The 21391-nt window shown below is 45.2% G+C and overlaps 1 protein-coding gene across 1 annotated transcript in view; it reads left to right on the forward strand.

The window, feature by feature from the left end:
* LOC8024382 (E3 ubiquitin-protein ligase UBR4) overlaps nt 1-21391 on the forward strand; it is a gene marked incomplete at its 3' end in the record, with an annotated part of 100128 nt that overhangs the window by 29795 nt on the left and 48942 nt on the right. Inside the window, 17 exon segments of the mRNA XM_042292359.1 lie at nt 1207-1325; nt 1432-1524; nt 2490-2625; nt 4622-4745; nt 5022-5124; nt 6404-6548; nt 8472-8551; nt 8617-8751; nt 9031-9213; nt 9302-9424; nt 10037-10171; nt 14295-14386; nt 14738-14945; nt 15527-15608; nt 16993-17071; nt 17832-17922; nt 18066-18187. Of these exon segments, the coding sequence (XP_042148293.1) occupies nt 1207-1325; nt 1432-1524; nt 2490-2625; nt 4622-4745; nt 5022-5124; nt 6404-6548; nt 8472-8551; nt 8617-8751; nt 9031-9213; nt 9302-9424; nt 10037-10171; nt 14295-14386; nt 14738-14945; nt 15527-15608; nt 16993-17071; nt 17832-17922; nt 18066-18187 (2050 nt within the window).

A 21391-nucleotide genomic window follows, 5' to 3' on the forward strand; every position in this document is an offset into this window, starting at 1 on the left:
AATACCTCACTGACACCGTCCGTTGTAAAATGACGACAAGAAGAAACGAAAGAAGGTGGAGACGGGCGAAGTGACAAAAGACCGAATACAATTACGCGAGCAACGCCGGAGTCGCCGTGAGCTACACGTGAGCCGCCACAAGCAACAAGCTAAAGTAACCTCCGTTGTTTCTTTTTTTTTTTTTTTTTTTTGTGCGCATTTGCGAGGAAGAGGAATGGAGGGCAAGGTACATGGCGCATCGCGTTCCTCTCCCTCCCCTTGCCCAGCGAGGGGAATGCTACAGGCGCAATGGCGAAACCCGGCGCCCAAGGGATGTGCTTGAGCAGCGGCCATGGCGGGAGGGCTGTCGGTTGCTGCTGTTGCGGTTGTTTTCGTGCACCAAAAGCTTTTTAAAACAAGAAGTGGCGCGGCTCTGCGGCAACGCCGGCTCGGTGATTCGATAGCTCCATGCCCTTGGTAGGGTCGCAAAATTTGGTCGCGAATGTAGGTAGAAATTCTTTAATGACGATTATAGGTCAACCCTTAAATTTTGGCAACATTTCCAAAAAAAAAAGGTCGACTTGTATTCGAATAAACATGTTGCAGACTTTTTTGGTACTGAGATCGGGCTTGTTCCTGATCTTGCTTGTTTTCATCTCGTCTACGAGAAAGACTTCAGTTTTAGGTTTTGTGCTCCCGCAGGGTTTGGGGCAGCACCCTCTGGCAGGACCGGATCGTATGAAAAGGCCCTTTATTCTTGTGCATCTTTTTAATCTTTATTTTAGGATTAGAAAATTAAGCGGGACTCCTGATTCTTGTCCCGAGTCTTCACGGAGGCTCTTACGAATCGAAGGTCTCCGCCGTTGGCGGGGCACTGTTGCACTCAAGCTTGACTACAGTTTGAAATGCCCTATCGAGATAGATAGTCCACCCCTGTTTTCATGTCTGATCTTCTCCTCTTTGTATAATACCGTATGGGGGAAAAACTCCTAAACCCTTTCACAAAATTTTGTGACTTGGGCTCGGACGATTCGAGCAACAGGGGAGGCTACGAGTCTTGCAAAGGCGGTCTGTTCCCTCAATAGCTCGGATTGTAATGCAATAAGCAGTTATCCCTTCGTCGTTTTGAGAATATGATACTCGTGGCGGTGGTCTATTGCAGCCGATGTAGAAATGGGTGAATGATGAACCAGGTTAAGTTGTTGAGGTTTTTCTTGCGACTCATAGGTACCATCAGCATCCTGTTTGGGGCCACATTGGGGCAGCTCTATGAAGATTTCTCGAGGGCACTGGCACGTTTTGTCCACAACATCCTGGCAACGGGTCTGCTGGACGACGTCTACCAGGTAAGTCCTGGGAGCGCTCCTTTTTGCATGCCCCATGCCTCGATGCATTTGTTCAAACAAAATATGTTTGCTTACAGCCATCAATGTACTTTTCTTTGTTCTCCAGGATGGGCTCTTGACGCACCTAAACATCAACCCGTGGGTCCAGAAGGAATGGCCCCTGCAGATCTACTGGCGTACCCTGTCCATACTCGCTCAGGCACGTGCACCTGACTTGAAGTTTCTATGTCCACCTTCTCCACATTACCAGTGGAAAGATAGACGTGGAGGTAAAATGGGGCCGTGCCACAACACCTAGTGCTATAAACAGGTAGTTTTGTTTTTATAGTAATGTGAAACATTCTTTGGCTAGGTGTTCGGCATTTCATGAAGTCCAGACAAAAGTGAAGCCCAGATAAAAGCATGGCCGCAAGGCTCGACACTGATTGGTTGACGGGTGGGAGGGGAGAAATGAGGTGCTCGACGCTGATTGGTTAACGGGGAGGTCATGTGACCAGAGGGGTAGGCGAGGAGGAGCTCGACCACCTGTGCGCACTAAGGTAAACGAGCTTGAGAGTGTGGAAGGCCCTGGAAGATCGCCAGGTTTATCAGCCCGATTAGTGGCAGTATCACTTCATTCTAGGAGCAACTATCGAATGCACATATGGTACGCGTTATACTATCTGATGAAGAGCTGTGTGGGCGTAGGCATTTGGCAGCTGAGAGTATCACTAAATGTTTGTAATGCTGGAACATTACATGTATGCAGGACAATTGCCTAGCAATTTACCATCAATTTTTATTTTACCGTTTTAGTACCTTACCAGTTTAGTAAAAATTCACAGATTTCCAAACCTGCCCTTGGAGTGGTGACTACCAGTGGGTTTAGAAAGTTTCACTGAAATGTGTGCTGTTATTTTTTTTTATATCTTACATTTTTTTTAAAATATGTCTTATCGTTCGTGCTCTGAGAACTTTGGATATACAGGAAGCAGCACATGCCCCATTGTCCCTGGTGGGGGTTGTCAGGGTAGGGAGTGTTTTCTTGGCAGTACCAACTCGATAAGACCCGTGGCCTTGTCCTTAACCATTTATTTCTACTTGCAAGCAATGGTTCTTTGGCAGAAACAAGTTATTTCTCAGTCTCTCATCTGCTGACATTACCATTTTATGTTGTACCTACAGGTGCTGCTGTTGAGGCAACAAAAAGACAAAGACGACCTGCGAAGCGAGAATGACAGCGCGTGCGTCCTCATCTTCCGCCTCGTCCTCAACACGATGCAGAAGGCCATTCTTTCGTCCCACAATGACGACAGCGAAGGTAAACCCGCCGCTCCTGTTTGAGCCATCTTGTTTTTTAAAACGAAGGACGAAGCCTCAGGCACAACAGACTGATCTCGCTAGGTGTTTCATGCACACATGATGCTGCCACAGCTTTAGTCCACAGTTGGCAGGTACACGAGACCGCTCATGCCGTCTCATGTTCTGCTCTCGCAGACTCGCACGAAGACTCGTAGTGCGTGCAGAAGGACTGCAGTTTCCACGATGCATGCCTGGAGTGGTGTTGTAATGAAACTTCTAGGTGAAATCGGTCTATTTCCTTCTGTATTCCAAGCAACTTTGCATTCACCACCCTGATGTACATTTTTTATTAATTTATTCAGTTATCTGCATTGCCCTTATCAGGGCATTATTGTAGGGGGGAAGGCAATACAAAAAAGACAACATAAAGTATAAAGCTATGCATAGAAAATATGCGTGCGATTCGGAAAAAGTTTTGGTGACATCAACTATGAAAATAATGACATACAGTCAAACCCGACTATATCAAACCCGTTTACATTGAATTATCCCTTATATCGAACACTTTTTGTGCATAGTAATGTTGCAGTGATAATATATAGCAAAAACTACAGTTACATTGAACAAAAATAGCAGCCACTACCTATATATTTAATTGCCAAGAGCGCCGTTTTGCTCTGCGAGCACGCTTTCCCCCAACGCGAGCGATCGCATTGGGGAAAGGCCAGCTTGCAGAACATGCCTGGCGGCCGCGTCGACCGCTTGGAAGAAGAAAAATATCTCTTTTGCGGAGGGAACGGGAAAAGGTGTTTTGTGCTCCCTCTCCCTGCTCAGTCCGCAAAAAAATATTTTTTTTTTCTTCCGGGCAATTGACGTGGCTGACAGGAAGAAAAAAAAAAAATACAGCTTGCTCTGCTAGCTGGCTTTCCCCCAACGCAGCCGCCGCTGCCCACCTTAGGGGAAAGCCAACTTGCAGAGCGAAACAACGCTCTGCAGGAGAAAATGCTCCTGCTCGGACGTGCTCTCAACATAGTTCGGCGCTAATGCGTGAATATAGAAGGCAGGGGCCTCGTCATTTTGGAGTCCGTTAATAGCGTAGAAAAATATTGTTATTGTGGATGCAATGAAGGAAATGCAGCGGAAGATGCAAGACTATTTCATTGTGTAATATGTCAGCAGAAAGTGTATTTTTGAGATTCAAATTCATTAAAACTTCTATATTGAATTACCCTCTATATCGAACTGGTAAACTTTTTTTGCGAATTCGATATAAATGGGTTTGACTGTAATAGGAAATTTGCAACAAAATAAAAACAAACTAGCAAGCACATCAGCAATCAAATTAAAAAATTGACACTTAGCCAAACAAAAAAACTCTGCAAAACTGGAAAAAAAAAAAAAAAAAAAAGAAGAAGAAGCTTGCAAGGAGACAATTTCATTTGGTAGGCTCTTTTATTCGTTTACAGTTCTCGGAAAAAATGCATATTTAAATATATTTATTCTGCTCTTGTACTCGCTGACTTTTAGATGATGATCGGTACGGTGTGACAAATAAGTTGGATCTCTTATGTAGTGTTCCTTATGAATGCCATTTCGGCCATTGAATATGTTGTAAAACAAGGACAATCTCACATATTTCTGCCAGTCAGCAAGCAATGACCACCCTAACAATTGAAAGCAAAGTAGAAAAGTGTGCCAAATGTGTCTATTCACTAGATGTGTGTAGTACAAGACATACCTTTCTAATTTTTGTTGCTAAATTAGATGCCACAAAGATTTTTTAAAATGATAACTAGATTAGCAGAAGTTAAAGAATGGCCGCCTTACAATGCTTTAATGATGTACAAAACTTTAGTTGCATTGTCACGCTCAGGAACTCAGTTTTCTCTCGTTTTTTAGAATCCCCAAACACTGTTTCAGAACCGCTTGACACAGTAGAGTTTCAGTGACACGTGAAGTGCAATCGGCAGTGTCCTTCATCAATGATGTCTCAGTTGGCGTTTTGCTTCTTGCAGACATGAATGTGGAGCACGCACAGCTGCTGCTCTTCCTCTTCCACAACCTGCAGCTGATGCAGAAGAAGGTGGTGCTGTTGAGCGTTGCACGGACAATCATCAACGTTGCTCCGGTGGCCCAGAGGTAATGGCCTTTGTTTTTAGCATTAGGAATGACGTAGTACATGTCTGTTAGGTGGCGCACGTTCGCTCCCCAGTTCCAAGACCTAAATAGAACCGTCCTCGTCATTTAAAACGCTGAATAGGACAAGGAAAGGGAGGGTGCCCTCTTGAACTAACCTATGAGGCCGTAGAAAGCCTTCCGTAGGATAGTCAAGCTTTCTCGAAACCGTCGTAATGGTAGTTTCACGCGAGTGATTCGTCTAGCTGGTCGTTTGAAAGTGGCTGCTTGTTCTTTCAGTCCACTCAAGGACATCCAGATCATCTACGTCGCGAGGCTACTGCACATCTTTGAGTACCTGATAAAAAACCTGTACGACGCTCCTGCCTCGTTGGTGGACCAGGTGAGCCTTTGCTCGCTAGTCTCGTAACTTTACGTGGCCGTGGCAAAACCGATGAGAATTGAAAAGACTTTTGGAAGTAGCGGAGATACTTGCCTCGACGCCAGAGCTTTTACTGTGGGTGTTGTTCTCAGACTGTGGATATCTCTGAAAGGCATTGTTTCATACTCGAAGCCAGTTCGAAGAGGCACACTTTTTCGCCCACAACATGCTGAAGTAAAAAGCAACAGCCGTAACACGTTAGTGCAACGCGGACAAAACAGTATCATCTCGTACATAAGGACTGAGGCGCGAAGTGGTTTAATGCACATTGCCGTCGCGATTGGCATCGTGGACGCCACCATCGACTGCCTCGAGCGTTCGGCAATTAGTAAAGCAGATGGGCAAGGTGAGACACGTGATGCATGCGTCTGTTTTTTGGAAGCACAAGGTTGATGGTGGTGCCCGTGCGCGCCATCGGTGCACAGACGTCTGACACCGTGCAGAGGCCCAATTCCGCCGCGACGAGGCTGTGGAATCGCTCGTTCTTGCGGCCGCCGAGGTCGACGTTGGAACAAACATATCTAAGGGCGTCATTGGCATTTTCTTTGCCAAAGAACCATTTGGTGGCAGCAAAGTGTGCCTGTATAGGCATAATGTAGGATGCACGTCAAGTCGGTCAAGCCACCTGCAAACGGAGCTGGTGACCGACAGGGATTTCGTATAAATGACAGCGAAGCTGTTATACACTAGGGTCTGGGAAAAAAATGCGTCCTCACATGTTGACAGAAAACTCCCCATTGGTCGTGGAAAGTATAAATAAATAAAAACAAAAAGAGGGGGCAACCAGCGTGAGTCAGCCTTCCTTGGCATTATTAGATAGTGAGGTCCTGATCCCTTGTTATCATCTCTAGGCATTGTCTTTGAGTTCATCCTAGAAGACATCCTTGAGGACGTCCGAGAGGTCGTCCTAGGCATCGTCCCCTATGCGTCGTCCTCGAGGTCGTCCTTAAAGCCGTCCTTGAAGTTGTCCTCAAGGCCATCCTAGAAGTCATCCCTGAGGTCGTCCTGGAGGTCGTCCTAGACGTCGTCCTCAAGGTGTCGTCCCCAAGGTCGTCCTAGAGGATGTCGTCTAGGACGACCTCCAGGACAACACTTAGAGGACGGTCCTCGAGGTCGTCCTCTAGGAGTCGTCCTAGACGTCGTAATGATAGCAGCTTCGCTAATCCTCCATCTTCACGTGAAGTGTAAGAGCTCTACAATTAAGATACTAGAGCAGGTGTATTATTTTTTTCCCCCATAGGTTCAAGCCAATCTGTTCACCATTCACGGAGCCTCCGCAGTCAACCCCGATTCCGAGAATACCAAACAGCATGGGAAGCTCTTCTTCCCTTGCAAAGAGGTTGAGGACAACTTCTTGAAGAACGTCCTTGCCGACATGATGCAAGGTGAGGATTCGGAACCTATGGCCGGTTGAAGCCAAAAGTTATGTACTACGAGATAGACGTGACTGCACTTGTGTTCGAAATCTGAGAGTCTTCCACGAAGTCACTGAATACCTGAAAAGTGTCGGGAGAAAAATGTACGAAAATATTAAGGTGGGCTCATACTATAAATATATGAAGTCTCCCTTTTGTCTTCAGTATTTCTTCTCCCACTTCTTTCTTCCTTAAATTTTTTTTAGAATTAAAATTCCAGTTGTGGGTATAGCACTTTCTTTTCTTTTTCTATGTCCTGGTCTGTCCTTTGCACTTTATATATGTAGTGTCGAGAAGATTTTTTAGGAAGAAACATAGTCGCAGAATTGGCCAATGGAGCACATAAAGAGTTGCCCTTTCCAAAAATGTGGAAACTCTACCCTCTCAATTTATTCCACCTTCTCCAATCTGTGCCATGCCGTGCGCACAAATGCGAAATATGAGTTGGCTTCCATCATACTGCAATTCTGCATTAAAGCTGAGGAGAATTGTTTAAAGGGAAGCTGAAGCAGTTTTGTATTTGAGGTAACACTCTTAAATCGTCTGCATTTGACCTCCAGGATCTCGATTACCGAAATTATTTTTTAATTTGGTGCATGGAGGCTGTAGAAAATAGTTTCTAAAGTACCGCCAAGGCCCTCTTTCCTGGAGCATGACTTCACAAAAGGAGTTTTCTGAAACTCCGCTCTCGCACATTTTCAGCGCCTATCAAAGCTATGCATGCTCACTCTTGCTATTTTCAAAAGGGGAAGAAAAGGACGTCACGACTGGTGCCAGTGCAGGGAAATATACCGTATTTAGTAGAAATATAGATCAACTTTTTTTTTTTTTTATTGAAATATCAAAAATTAAGGGTTGACTTATAATTGTGACCAGAAAATTTCGACTGATGTTCGTGACCAAATTTTGGGACCCTTCGGAATGCATGGAGCTATCGAGTCACTGAGACACCAAGAGACTACGACGTGACAGAGACCTGACAAGTGATCTTGCAGTAGCACTCTACTGCTTCTTGTTTCAGGAAACTTTTGGTGCACGAAAATAACCGTAACGGCAGCAGCTGGGGGTACACTGCTTGCAGCATCCCTCGGGTGTCGGGTTCCGCTACACACGCACCCAACACCACAGACCTTGCCCCACTGCCTTGCCCCTCCCCTCATCCCCTCTCCCCCTCCCAGCCGCACAGCAGAACAGAATAAGGAGGTTGAGGTTACTTCCCCTTCTTGTTGCTCACGAGGGCTCGCGGTCTTTTGTCTTTTCGCTGGTCTCCAGCTTCTTTTGTTTCTTGTTGTCTCCATTTTGCAACAGTGTCAGTGAGGTTTTGTTGCGAATTTGTAAGGATGTGGACGAAGCTGACGAAGCTTCCGACGACGACGACATGTCTGGAGGTTCTGACAATGATTAAACTTTTAGCTTCGCGCTGTGATTTAGCTGAAAGTGCTGTAAATAAAAGATTGTTTCTTTTTTTGCCCGAACTTTCTTCTGTTCTTTAAAAAAATAAATAAAAGGTCGACCTATTTTTTAATTTTTATTCTTAATTTTTTATTTTACGTGATTTTTTTTTTTTTTTTTAATTTTTGGTGAGGTTTATGTTAAGGCATCGACTTGTCTTCGAGTAAATACAGTACCTGGCAAGCTTGCAATTGCACGTGCGGCCCTCGAGCAACTCGCGCTTGGCAGCCGAAAGATTTTCTTCTGACGTTACGACTGGTCAGAGGTTTTTCGTGTTTTCTCATGTTTACTTACATCTTCGGGGAAAACAAACATGATATTCAGATTCACGGGATAAAACTACGCTAGAGCCAAACTCTATCTCATTTTTTTAAAAAAATGTTTCAGCTCCCCTTTTATGTGAGCATCTCACGTTTCTCCCCTTCTTGCAACAAACTCCAGGTGTCCACATCAGGCCCAAGTTCTACCATCTGATGATTGTGGAGTCTGGCACACAGGATGTCCCAAAGTTGGACGGATTTGTAAGTGGTTCGGGGCGCCTTCATCTCGCAGCCCCCAACACCCGAATGGCACGCTCTCCTTCCAGGCGTGCAGCTTCCTGCTGGCCTCGCAGGACGCCCTCAACTATTCCGACCTGTACGGGGCCATCCTGTCGCTGCTCTGGGTGGGAGCCCAGTGCGACGGAGTGGAGCGTCCCGAGGGCGCCAAGCTTTCGTACCTGGTGAGTGCACTGAGATGTGTGCCCGGGGTACCGTGGACGTCGCCGATATCCAAAGGGAATTCACAAATCACGACTGTGATACCTGCATTCTGGGTGTAACGACACCCCAGTGTACACCAACCCGAGGCTCCGATACCATGCCACTGCAGTGGTGCCGTTGTGGGAACACGGAACGTGCGTAGACGTGCGCGGTGCTTGCACCTGGCGTGGGCGAATGCCGGTTCGTTCGTAAACGGCGTCTCCATGGTCCTCCATGGTCCGGTGCTTGTGCGTGTGCAGGGCACGGCGGCGGTGCAGTACTGCTTCGGGGTGGTGTGGCGGCTTCTGCTGAGCCTGCCGCCCTCGGTCCAGCTGTCTGGGGCCCTGTCGACGGGCAACGCCGCGCTCGACCTGCCCCAGGTGCTCCACGCCATTGTGTGGGCGTCCCGCTTCGGCCACAAGAACTTCCTCGGCTGGATCCAGGTGCGCCTCTCTGGGAGAGACGAAGCGATGATACGCGGAGCTTGCGAAAGGGGGTCGTCCGACGGTTCCGTCCCGTTTTTCTTTTTAGGAGTCTCTGGTGAGGCAGGGCCTGATCGTTCAGAAGGCAGAGTCGACCCTGCACCTGGTTACTGCCAACGCCTGTCAGCTCCTCTTCGACATCAGGGTCTTCAAGCAGCTGGCCAGTAAGCAGGTACATGCCTGGTTTCCTGCTTCTCTTGCGAAACCTTGCCCACGTTTTTCTAACAAAAGAAATCTGGTAAACCTTTTAGTATCATACATTTTTACTCTCTGTTTGACACTCGGTGTGCAACAACGCTGTCAAAGCTGCTGGCGCGGGCGTGTGGCTTGGTCTTGCTTTTTGTTTGCACACATTCTCGTGCAAGTAAGACGAGGTGAATTTCGTGCGCTCACACTCTTGGCTTTGACAGCGTCGTACACTAATGAAAGAAACTCTAGTTACCATTGAAAATGTGGAAGAGATTACTTGCAGCAACTATTTATGTAGTGCAACTCCCGCTTAGGCCAAAAATGTTCTCGGTGAAAGTGAAATGAAAAGGAGGCTGTCGACAGCATTAATACAATGACCAATGATATCCGTGGCGCACTTGCAGTATTCAACTATTAAATTGAAGCCATTGTTTGTACCCTCACAATTGGCATGTGGCAGTACTAGTAACTGTTGCAGTTTAGCCACCTCTTGGCTTTGCGGTTAGTTATCCTTGTGGCACATTGCTTGCTGGTCATGTTCCTCCCAGCTGGGTGCCATTAAAATAGGATCAATCGATCAATGAATCCTTCCCAGCTGGCCCAGGGCCCATCCGACCTGAACAGACCTGTGCGTCAGAACGAGCTTCCTCGCCTGATGGACCTCTTTGTGATGGAGGCCCTCATCGCCAAGGTGCAGGTCTCCCTGGACGAGTTCCTATTCAAGCCCTCTGTGAGGACACATCCCTTTTTGCCGCTTCGTCTCTTTGTGCTCCTTTTACGAGCCTTGTTTGTGTTTGTTGTGTGCAGTCATGTTAGGACGACATTATTTTTTTTTCTACAAATAAGACTAAGAGACTTCTAGATTGTTTGACATTTTCATGTAGAGAGTAATGCTGGGGATGCCTAGAAGAGAGTTTGGAATCTGTTGCCTCCTTAAATTGGGCACATACAAAATTTTAGGTAATTTTCTTATTTTACCATATATACATGATTGAGGGTCGGCTCATTTAAAAATTTTTGAAAATATGAAATTGATTTATAATTAGGGGTGTCGGAATATTGAAATTTTCAAATACGAATCGAATACAAATATTACTAAAAATAGCTTTGAATATCGAATAAGTTTTGAATATGTGTGCACCATTAGGAAATATAAAAAAGAATGCACTTATTTTATTATCTTTAAAACCAAAAATGATGTTGACAAATTCAGGTTAATGAAACTATCTGAGTAGGCACCATATAAACAATGCAACTGGCAACAGAGCCGTTATACCTTGACTAGAAACCACCTGTCAGCTGTACATGAAAGCAGGCGAAAGGTGCAACTAATAAGTTATACAAATTGACAAAAATTATGTACAAAATTGCCCATGTCTGATACCATGTAAAAATGCAGCCTATAATAGGGAGTTGTAGTAGATCGTTTTTCTCCTCCGCTACGGTATCCCCGAAGAAAACGCTGCAGCTGCGCATTCGCGCCGCCAGCCTTGTCTGCATAGTTCAAGGTCTTGTGGCGGATTACGGAGCGCTATCCGGGTGCTTAGCGGGCTGCGGAAACGGTCTACTACAATTCCCTAATGTTGTCGCACAAACAACTGGCAGTGACCTTTTTTAGGAAAAAAGTTGAAATTGTCCTTGACTAGCCAGCAACTTAGATATCAGCTGCAATGGCAATTATTGCAAAATATATCATGCAATAAAATTATTGTTCGATATGTTCAGTACATAAGTGGTCCCTTTTCGCGGGGACAACTGTTACCGCAGCAGAAAATACCTTTGCTCCTGCAGCAGAAAAGACAAGGTCACTAGAAGAGTGACTCACAATGCAGGCTTGGCAAAATGAGAATCAAAACTGCTCTTTTGTCATGAGCTAATATAATGCATACCGTGCTTACATGTTTCTAACGCACACTTTTTTCGCCAAAAACCAAAAGCCGAAAGTCGATCGTTGGCGATCGGGTCAGCTAAACACGGATCAACAAGGACACAAAGGAAAGGACTTTCCTTTCTTCTCCAGTCCTTTCCTTCGTGTCCTTGTTCTTCCGTGTTTAGCTGACCCAATTGCCAACAGTATGTACCACCTAGCTCAACTAAAACCCATAAAAACTCAATACTCGGTATAAGGCGGCTAGCTTCATTGCCATCATGACCATTTGTTTACATTTCGAAACACACATTCTCTTGCATTTCCACATTTCCGAAGCATGCATTCTCTCGCGTCTACGGACTCGTGTCTGCCGTTTTAAGATGAAAAACACAACAAATTTCACTGCTTTATTTAAGCGAGAGGCCATCATGCTGGCGGGAAAAGATTACAACAGAGCAGCACTGCGTGGTCTCGCAAACGGAGCGACCCATCGAGCTCGCAAAGTGTTATCTGGAAGACGATCCTCCCAGGGGCGATGGTCGTGCACTTGTACAAGTGCAAGGAGTGCACCACCTAAAACTTTTTAGATGAAATCGAGGATTACCTCTGTGGTCAGCGAAGAACCGTCATCGGACTCCGGCAACTGCGACTAGCGCACGGTATTTATTTTTGTGTTGGTGTGCGTTTAATAACATCTGCTTTATGACCTCAACCTTCATTATTTTACCCGTGAGCTAGAATCGCCAGCAATTTACTTCTTAAATATCTGGAAGCTAAATCTGCCTGCACTTTAAAATTGTGGGGCACGTTAGAATCGGTGCAAACACGGTAGTTGTATGTACAACGTAAACGTCGAGGGTTTTTAAAAAAAATGGCTACAATATCCGCAATTTTAAGTGATTAAACACAGCTTTTAAGGAAGCTTTGAATGTTCAGCGCATGTCCCGTGCGCGGATTATTCGCTATTTGCTTGATTACTCGTCCATTGCCGGAATATTCGTCCATAACTGAATATTCTGACGTTTCCGAGTGTGCAATTCTTGAATCGAATACGGATCGAATAAGAAAAATACTCGTTTCGTATCCGCAATATCAAATATTCGCACACCCCTATTTATAGTACCGTATTTTCCGGACTATGAGTCGCACCCTTGTGTAAGTCATGCATCTGTATATTGAGCCGTTTTTGCAGAAAAGTTTGTATGAAAGTCGCACCTCTTTACACGGTTCATGCGACGAGTTTTTTCGTTTTATGCACATTGGTATCACGAAATCAGAGTTTCGCACAATCGGCTAGATCACACATACCATTTGACACGCAACTTTGACGTTTCGACTCGCGAGAAATGCCCATTGCACGGCTCTGTCTGGCGAGGGCAATCGAGTGTTTCACACAAGAAGGACGTAAAACACGCAAAACGAGAAGGCAGTCTGCTTTATTCGAGCATACACATGTTGAGAGAACAAAAGTTTAACATTGCAGACACGTGTGAACCAAGCTTTGGACCACTAGGCCCAGCCTTGGCCAAAGTCGCAGAGACGATGCGAGCATCGATGCGCAGGCAGATACATAAATCTTGACACACTACTTTGAGTATCGCTTAAAGATTGACTAGCTGCAATCCTTCTTTTTACATGTAACAACATGGCTGGAACATGGCAGATAAAAACTGCTCATCATATGGAAACTAACAGAAATTGCAATGCGTGTATACCAGCCGACTTACCTTTCACTGTCACTAAACTGAAGCAAAATAATATAGAACTATGGTTAAAATGGGCAACGTCTATCACATGCTGCAAAAGTTTTATTCTCACTGTCTTGCCCATCCACATTGAGTCGCTTCGGGGAAACTGTAAAATTTCTCGTTTTTCGAGTCAGTTGTGAAAACTGTAGAAGAGCGTGGCAACAACAGTGCCTCCTGGAAGGTGCAGCACCACTAATGAATACATAGTTACGGTGCTCTACAAAAGATGGCGTGTGGCACATAAAAAGAAAATTGTGTTGCACCGTGAATTAAAAACAAAAATGTGTATCAGTCACATTGTTGTATAAGACGCACCAAGAAAAATGTTTGAAAAAAAACTGAGACTTATACACCGTAAAATACGGTAAAACCAAAGCATTCACCACCGACAAAAACAAAACTATTGCGATATCAAGAACACCCCAGCTTGTTAAGAGTTTAACAGGTTGTACCTGTAGCATTGCACAATTATGTATGCTTTTAATCTGCACAAATGAGTTTATTGATTGCGATTTGGAAATTGGCCCGAATGTATGGCGGTGAACAGCGCGTGGTGTGCCCGACTCCCGGGGGTGACGGCACTTCGTGTAAGAGCATGTCCGGAACGGCCCCTGGAACAGCCTCACTCTGTGCTGCTTTTTTTCACACGATGCACGGTTGCACTTCGAGGTTGTGCGACCGTGCTAAAGTGCCAACTACATTTTTCTGTATTGACACACGCGATCCGGGCAGTTTAGGTTTTGGTGCTCGTTTATGGCCATTCTTTGTCCAAAAGCTATCAACAAGTGCGCTGCTAGACGCAAGTTTGACCCATTGGAGCGGGTGCCAAGAGCAAGTAATAAAGCACATTCTATACGCAAAATGCAACTTTCATTCACCAGGGGAGTAATCAAGGTACTGCAGACAGGGAGAGTAGACACAAGTAACGGGAGGGGAAGGGAAGAGCTTGTGCAATTGATCATGTATTTTTTATAGCACATAGCCCTATGGATGTTTTAACCAGTGCTGGGAAAATGCTGCAAAAGTGACTTCATTGCGTTGGCTTTGTTGTGGCGGTATCATTGAAAAGCCAAGTAGTTGGTGGTTCCTTTTGATGCTGCCAAAGGTTTCACCTGAAAAGAGCTCGCGTCTTCTGCACAAATCTGATCGGCCATCAGACTTGTGCAGATAGGCTGTAAATTTTGTGCTCTCCTCTGGACAGTTTAAATGCATGATCCTTTGTGGTTTTTGTCCAGAACGATAACCCTGGACGTGAGGTGAAAGAGCTGTCCAGGGAGCTGTTTCCGACGCTCGTCCAGCTCATCAAGCTCTACAGCACTTGCATCAGGTGAGGCACTCACTGGAGGTTTTGTGCCGCTTTGTCTTCTGCTGGTTTTGTGTTTGTGTGGTCATTTATTAATTCCAGCCTCTTTATTTCAGGCAGTGGTTGCGTACAAAATAAAAGACACATGCACATACCTACACCTTAGCAATACTCACCAAAATGTTTGTGAAACATTAAACCTGACTTTTCTTCAAGTTTGGGCATCCGCAAATCACCTCTCTAGAGATAAAAGCCGCAGCTTTGGCACCATGGCTGTCAGCTTGTCTTAAAATTTCTGAGCCCCTCACTTTCTATGCGCCATGTCGAAAATCTCTCCTTTGTTCTCCCAACTCGGTGGGCCTCTGTGGGGTGCAGGTGGAGCCTGCTGCTCCAGGCGGTGGAGCTCTCTCCGACGGGACGCTCAGAGGTGAGCCTGCGTGCCACGGACGTGGTTCTGCGCATGTGTTCCCGCCACTGCGCCCCCGTCATGGACACCGCCTCCACCATCGTGGCCTACCTGCCCCCGCACCTGGACTCCATGCTCGACTCCTGGGCGACCGTGCTGGTCAACGTCTGCAACTGGGTCAGTTGCTGCGTGTTTTCACTGCCACTGAAATGGATGGACCACAGATGAGGACGTGGCACCAATCGGAGATGCAGTCCAGGCATCCTAGTGTTGGGGAACGAATTTGGGGGTGGGAGGTAGGGAAAGGATGAGGTTGGGCACGCCTCTGGTTGCGCATCGCAATCGTCTGCTTTCGCTTTCTAGCCCTCGTTTGACAGTTTCGTGCCCGAATGTTTTACTGAAACGTGGCTTGTAAGGGCTCTGCTCGACAAACATGAGAAAAATATTCGAGACTCAAAATCTCGCTCGTCTCTCAATAAAAAAAAAAATATGGCGGCTCGAGAACCTGTCTTCTTTCACACTCTGCGCTTCAGTTGCAGGTGATGATGACATGGGACTTTGTTTTTTGACGTAATGAAGCTGTCTGGTGCTCTTGTTTGTTAACTGGGGTAGTAGAATGCATTACACATAAATTGTATTTCTTGTTTCATAATGCATTTGTTTTTTTTCTAAGGAAATGTGAGACTCTGCAGTAAAATATATTTTAAAAATTTTTAGTCTTCAATTTTTTTAAAGTCTTTTAAATTTCTCTTTTCCAGAGGAATGACTTCGCAAACGACAGCCTGCCGTCCGAAAGCTTCATTGCCGCTGTTCAGGCTGCCCACTTCGCACCCTTGTCAGGTAAGGCGCATTGAGCGAACCTCCTTCCATTAGTGGAAGCGTCACTGTATTGCACAAATTGGGGCGTCACAATTGCCTCGTCACTTTTGCCGCCGACTCTTTTGACATTTAGCGTTTGTTGAGTGAAAATATGGCTCTAGAAATCAAAGCCTATACAGTAGTCCCGCTATATTTCAAACTCTTATGCTCCTGGTTAATTCAAACAAATTTCCAAATTTCAGTTATCCCGCTATGATCTTAATGTATCTTTAAGCCGCTTAATTTGAACGGCATTTTTCTGTGATTAATGCTTTTCGTACTCGCGGCCCAGTTCAGTGCTCCTCTTTCCGAGCACCGGTGCACTGCAGAGAGGCAACACAGAAACAATTGCGGGTGTTGCTTCTCTGCAGCCCAGCGGTGCTTGGTGAGAAGCACACTTAAGGGGGCTCAAGCAGGGCACGCATCAGCTATGAAAACGGGGGCCACACGATACTCTCCGCAACAACTTGTGGGGACACAGTGACTTGGCGGCATGGCATAGGTCCACGTCACAGCGTCTGCGCAAATTGCTATGAAAACTGTCGCGCGGTGCCCATTTTCTTCACTCGTGTGTCCTCTGCTTAGCAGTCCACATTAGAAAACTTCTTGGACTGCTGAACAAACTTAATTTTGTTTTGATTTGTCGTGTGCTGTCTAAACACACCACAATAAACAACATTTTATAGAAATAAATAAACTTACGTCATAGGTACATTTCACAAATGTTTCACGTGTGGCATACTTGCTTATGATCTCTAAGCCGATGTAGAGGAAATCATCAAATATCTGCTCTGGATGTGTAGCCATTCATATGACAAATAATTATTTTATCTTGCATAATATTGCCGCGCGCCAAGTAGGCAGCGCGGCATTACTCCCCAATAAAAGGGTACAAAAGGTAATAACAGAGCATCGCGGGCGTCGAAGTCGGCGTGACAGAAGAGTCGAACGCTAGGGCGAGACTGACTCCGGCTTGCCCGCGGAGCCGCTTTTGTACACACGTTGGCTTCTGGAGCATTCGACGTAGAAGGTTCGACGCGTAGAACATTCTGACCTCGAATCAGCTAGACGGTTCTCGATTTCACCAGAACATCACATTACAGTGTTAACAAAAATGCATAGCCGCGGCCAGAAATCAAACCCTGGCCCTTCGCGTGGGAGGCAAGCGCGATAACCGTTGGGCTATGGCCGCGCTGCCTACTTGGCGCGCGGCAATATTTAGGTTAATTTTTGATATTTCAAACTTCCGATAATTCAAGCAAAATTTGTGGCTTCCTGTTGTTTAATTAATGAGAGCCTACTGTAGCAGTTTTATGCTACAAGACAGAGAGCAGAGTTTAGAGATGAGCATGCTCTCGCTTTTCAGCTCATCCGACATTCTCTGTCAATCCGAGCCTGAAGCGGGTCCTGCAATGCGTCGTTCGCTTCACCCGCGACGTCTACCTGTGAGTGCCATTACTTGTTTCTTTTGTGGTGCCACCATTTACTCAAATACAATCATCGCATTGGCTTTCTTTTAGATGGGTTGCTGTGTAAAATAAAGCTCTATGTGAGAAAAGAAAAGATTTAAGGTTTGCAATATTTTTTTTTTATTTTATAAAAGCTTTTCACTACAGGGACCTTGATCTTTTGAGGAAGTTTCAGTTTTTGTAAACAAGATCCAAAACCTCCTAAACAATCTCTCCTAAACAATCCTCCTGAACCTCCTAATCCCTGGATTGTAGATTAATGATTTTACATCTCTGGAGATGCAAGTTATTTGGTAGAGGAATAGGAAAATGAACTCGCATTGCTGTGTGTGCAGTCATTTAATCATCGTACTGATGGAACCAGGGAATTGGTAAACTTTTTATAGAAAATATTTTTCTTCTTCCTTTAATTTCAAGTGTAATTCTCAAAAATGTAATTGTCCTAACTTTGATATCTCCAAATCTTCATTCTTTCTGCTTTTGTCAGAGTCACATTTTGGATCAAAAAGTGTCAAACCATTTCTGCGATGGACGTGTGTTGCACATCCTTGAGAACGAGTTGTTTTCACATGCATAAACTGAGAAGCATCTTTTTTGTGCCTGAATTCATACGGTATGTTCTTGAAAGAAGACAAAGTTTTGTAAAACTGTGGAAAAGATTAATACCTAAAATAGGTTGAGCGCAACTGATGTTGATGATTTATGTCTAACTGTACACAATTCTTCTTTTGTTCAGCTGGTCACAAGAAGAGAAGTTTTCGAAGGATCTGGTCCAGGCCTTGCTTCCTCTCTTGCTAGACGTCACAATGGAGTCGCAAGCCGACTTTGTGAGTCACTATTACTAGCCATCACAACATCCTCGCTGCCTATCTTTTTTAATTTGCACAATCAGTGATTAGTATTAACACGCCATTCAATTTGTGTCAATCATGCAACGCTTTGCGATTGATTTTTTGTGTAATTCCTGCAGGTGACGCTAGCACTCGAAGTGAGCATTGGATCTCCAGACTCTGAAAGCTTTGCCCAACACATCTACGAGGAGATGCTGGCACGTTGTTACGAGCTGCTCATCGACTATTCCAACAAGGACAGGTGTGCCTTTAATCGGTCTATTTTTGGTAACCCGATTCATCTGCAATTCTCTGGTAGGGAAAATGATGTAGGCAGTGAAAAACTTTCAGCCTTTCCACTATGATGAAGAAGGAAGACCAGCGAAGCTGTACATGGTGGGAATGAAGTATTTATAAATGTAAGGATTAAGGTGTGACTGGGTAATTGGTTATTTGAACGATTAAAGAATCAGACATATATATATAACGATCCGGGGTTGTTATTTATTTCGTAGCCACAGTGACCATGGCCTTTTGATCGTTGTGGTACACTGCCATAGGGTGTACGCTCACGGCAGGCACATTCTTCGTGAAGACGAGGTCTAGACACGACCGATGCCTGGTCGTGGGCACCGTAGGCAGGGGTGGAAGCGCTGCGCCAATTGCGCCACCCTGCGCCAATTCACTTCCCTGCGCCAGCCTGCTCCAAAACGCCAATTTCAACTTTTTTTTTTTTTTTTTTGTGTTTTCTTTAAATTTAGCGGAAAACGGTTGGCCACGGGCCACCATGTGGTGTGTACTTTTGCTTAGGTGTCACTGCGGGTGACTCGTACCAACTCGACTGGGGCTCCGAACCATGTCTAACCTCAGGGCGAGGCGCCGATTTTAGTTCATCGAGAGTGCGATGTCGTTTTTTACTACAAAGAGCTTGATATACGAACACATCGGTTTGGTTTCGGGCATAGTTGGTTGGCGCGGTTGGAGCGCGCATGCAGTTGCCCGTGTTCCCGATTTGCCGTGATCGTGGGATTTGGTGGCCATTAACATGAGCAGAAGTAAGTGGTCTTTACTAGCTTTGCCTGTTATTTGGTAGCCTACCATATTTGGACGCTTAGCCGTGAAGAATCGCGAGCACAGGCACATGCGTTCTCGAGCTCAATTTCTCTTATCAAAACGAAACCAAAACCATCATTGTGTGCGCGAATGTGCACGCTGTCGTGTGTTGTCTCCCGCCGTCGGACCACTAGCGAAAACAATACCCGCGATCTTAAGCGAGTTGGTTAATTGGCAGTGCTACACACTTTTTTGTTTATTTCCTTTAGCGTGGACGAGTGGGGGTGACATCAGAAATGCCGTACAACACTCCCGCGCTGCCGATTCCTGTCAAGAACGTACCTTAACTTGCTATAGCCACCCTACTCGTATAAGTTTCGGGTATAGGTGTATCTGTTTGGGGGGGGGGGTTGGGTAGGGTAGGGTAGAGAGAAGTTGGTGGGCTTTTTGTCACGTAAGAAGGCAGCCTGCCCCGCAGGGATCAGCGCCTGATCAGCTACATCTCATTTTCAGTCTCGTTCGAACTGTCTTCTCTTAAAGCACTTCTACTGAGTGCACAAGAACTCATAAGCAAGGGTGAGGCAGTTAAGGACATCGACAAGGTGGGGAGTGGACACCTCCTGCTAAGAGATGTGAACTCTAAACTGCCCAAAGTACTCGAGCGCATAAAAGAAATTGACTCTGCTCTTCAAACTGTGAAACAAAAGGTGAACTTCAGTTGTTTCTAAATTACACAGATTCAGCTTAGTCACAACCCCCTTTTTTTTTTTTTTTTGAACATGGAGCCTGTGGGCTCTTTTAGTCAGTGTTTATGCTGCATATGTATTAGTGGCTGTGATATCTTTAAGACAATATATTTTTCCATCCAAAGTAATATAGATATAGCTTTGTATGTTAACTTGGGTGTAGGGATTACTGTATTTTATCAACAGGGATTAAGAACATTTGTATTTAATGAAAACAGGTCAGCAAGGACTGCTTGATTCTGAGACATGTTGTGGTACCTTAATTTTTTTATGGAGACACGCAATGCACAGCATTTTATGGAGTACATAAGGTTGCGTTGCTCTTCTAGTCGATGCTTAAAGCTGCATATGTACGAGTGACTGTGGTAGTCTAAAGATATAAAATACACATTTTATTTTGCATCTGAATTTTTGTCAAATATCAGTAGCCTTGTATTTTGTTACTAAACTTGATATAGGGCTTTTTAAGTAGTGATTGAACATGTGTATTCTTTATTAAACAAAAACTGTAGTCAGCGAAGGTAGTTTATCTGACACCTTGCAGTGGTTTAGTTTTCTGGATACATGTTTACAATTGGTCTATTAAGTAGACGGTTTTGTACTGGCGTGGCTCAAGCTAGGCTTTTATTGTCGGGGCCTCCCATATAAAGTCTACCATGACTCTGCCTACTGCCGGAATGGTTCTCAAAGCCTTTCCTTTGCATAAATTGCCAATATTCCATATTTCAATGCAATAGAAATAGAAAGGTGTGTATGTATGTTGCTTGAAAATTATTCTGGGATGTGCATGCATATATTTTTGCTGTATTTTCACATTTAGAAACAACAAATCACTTTTAGACATTTGTTTGACCTCCGTGACCTGCTGCAAAACCTACTTCGACGGCTACAAAACTTATTTTTGCTGCTCCCGAGCTGCTCTAAAGCGAGCGTTTTACTGCTCCAAAACAGCTCCAAAGTGGGACTTTTGCTGCTCCCAGCCCTGATACAAAAGGCTCTAGCCCGCTTCCACCCCTGCGTAGGTTCATTCAGACACGCAAGCCCGAAGCGCTCGAGCATAAACAAAGTGAACCACTTTCCCTCCTGGCGTGCAATGTCAACGTTAAAGCCACCCGTCACTACGGCAGACGTGTTGTCACCGAGCATGACCTAGCAGAAGACGTCTATCATGGATGCTTCAATTTCCCTCTTAAGCGTCGCGGGGGGGACGTACACGACGGCGACCACCGGACCATTGCGCAGCTTGATGGAAAGGCTGGACAGCTACTGCCATCTATGAGCGACGGCAGCAACCTGTGTCGACAATTGTTTGGTACCGGACACGATCCTGGGGAACCTAGCCCTTTACAGCTCCTATTTAAAAAGGGAAGCTTTGCTCTAATTTGTTTCCTTGTGTGGTTGAGGAGTGCTAAGAATAAATATAACTAAGTGAAATTGAGATGTCAATGGTCTGGTGATAGTCTTGAGACATCTCATTTTGAAAGTATGGGTAGTTAAGAATCTGCTGTAGCAAAGATGTGCCGAAAGCTAGGTCTGTCCTCACCACCTGGTGCGGGAGACACTACCCAGAAAGGGCAGACACTACCCAGAAAAAAATCTTTCTGCGAAAAAAGTTGATTTTGAAAAATGCCATATTTACGTCCACCTACATCTAGAAAGTGTTCCCA

Source organism: Ixodes scapularis, unplaced genomic scaffold (assembly GCF_016920785.2).
Source record: "Ixodes scapularis isolate PalLabHiFi unplaced genomic scaffold, ASM1692078v2 PGA_scaffold3__209_contigs__length_174095766, whole genome shotgun sequence".
Lineage (NCBI taxonomy): Eukaryota > Metazoa > Arthropoda > Arachnida > Ixodida > Ixodidae > Ixodes > Ixodes scapularis.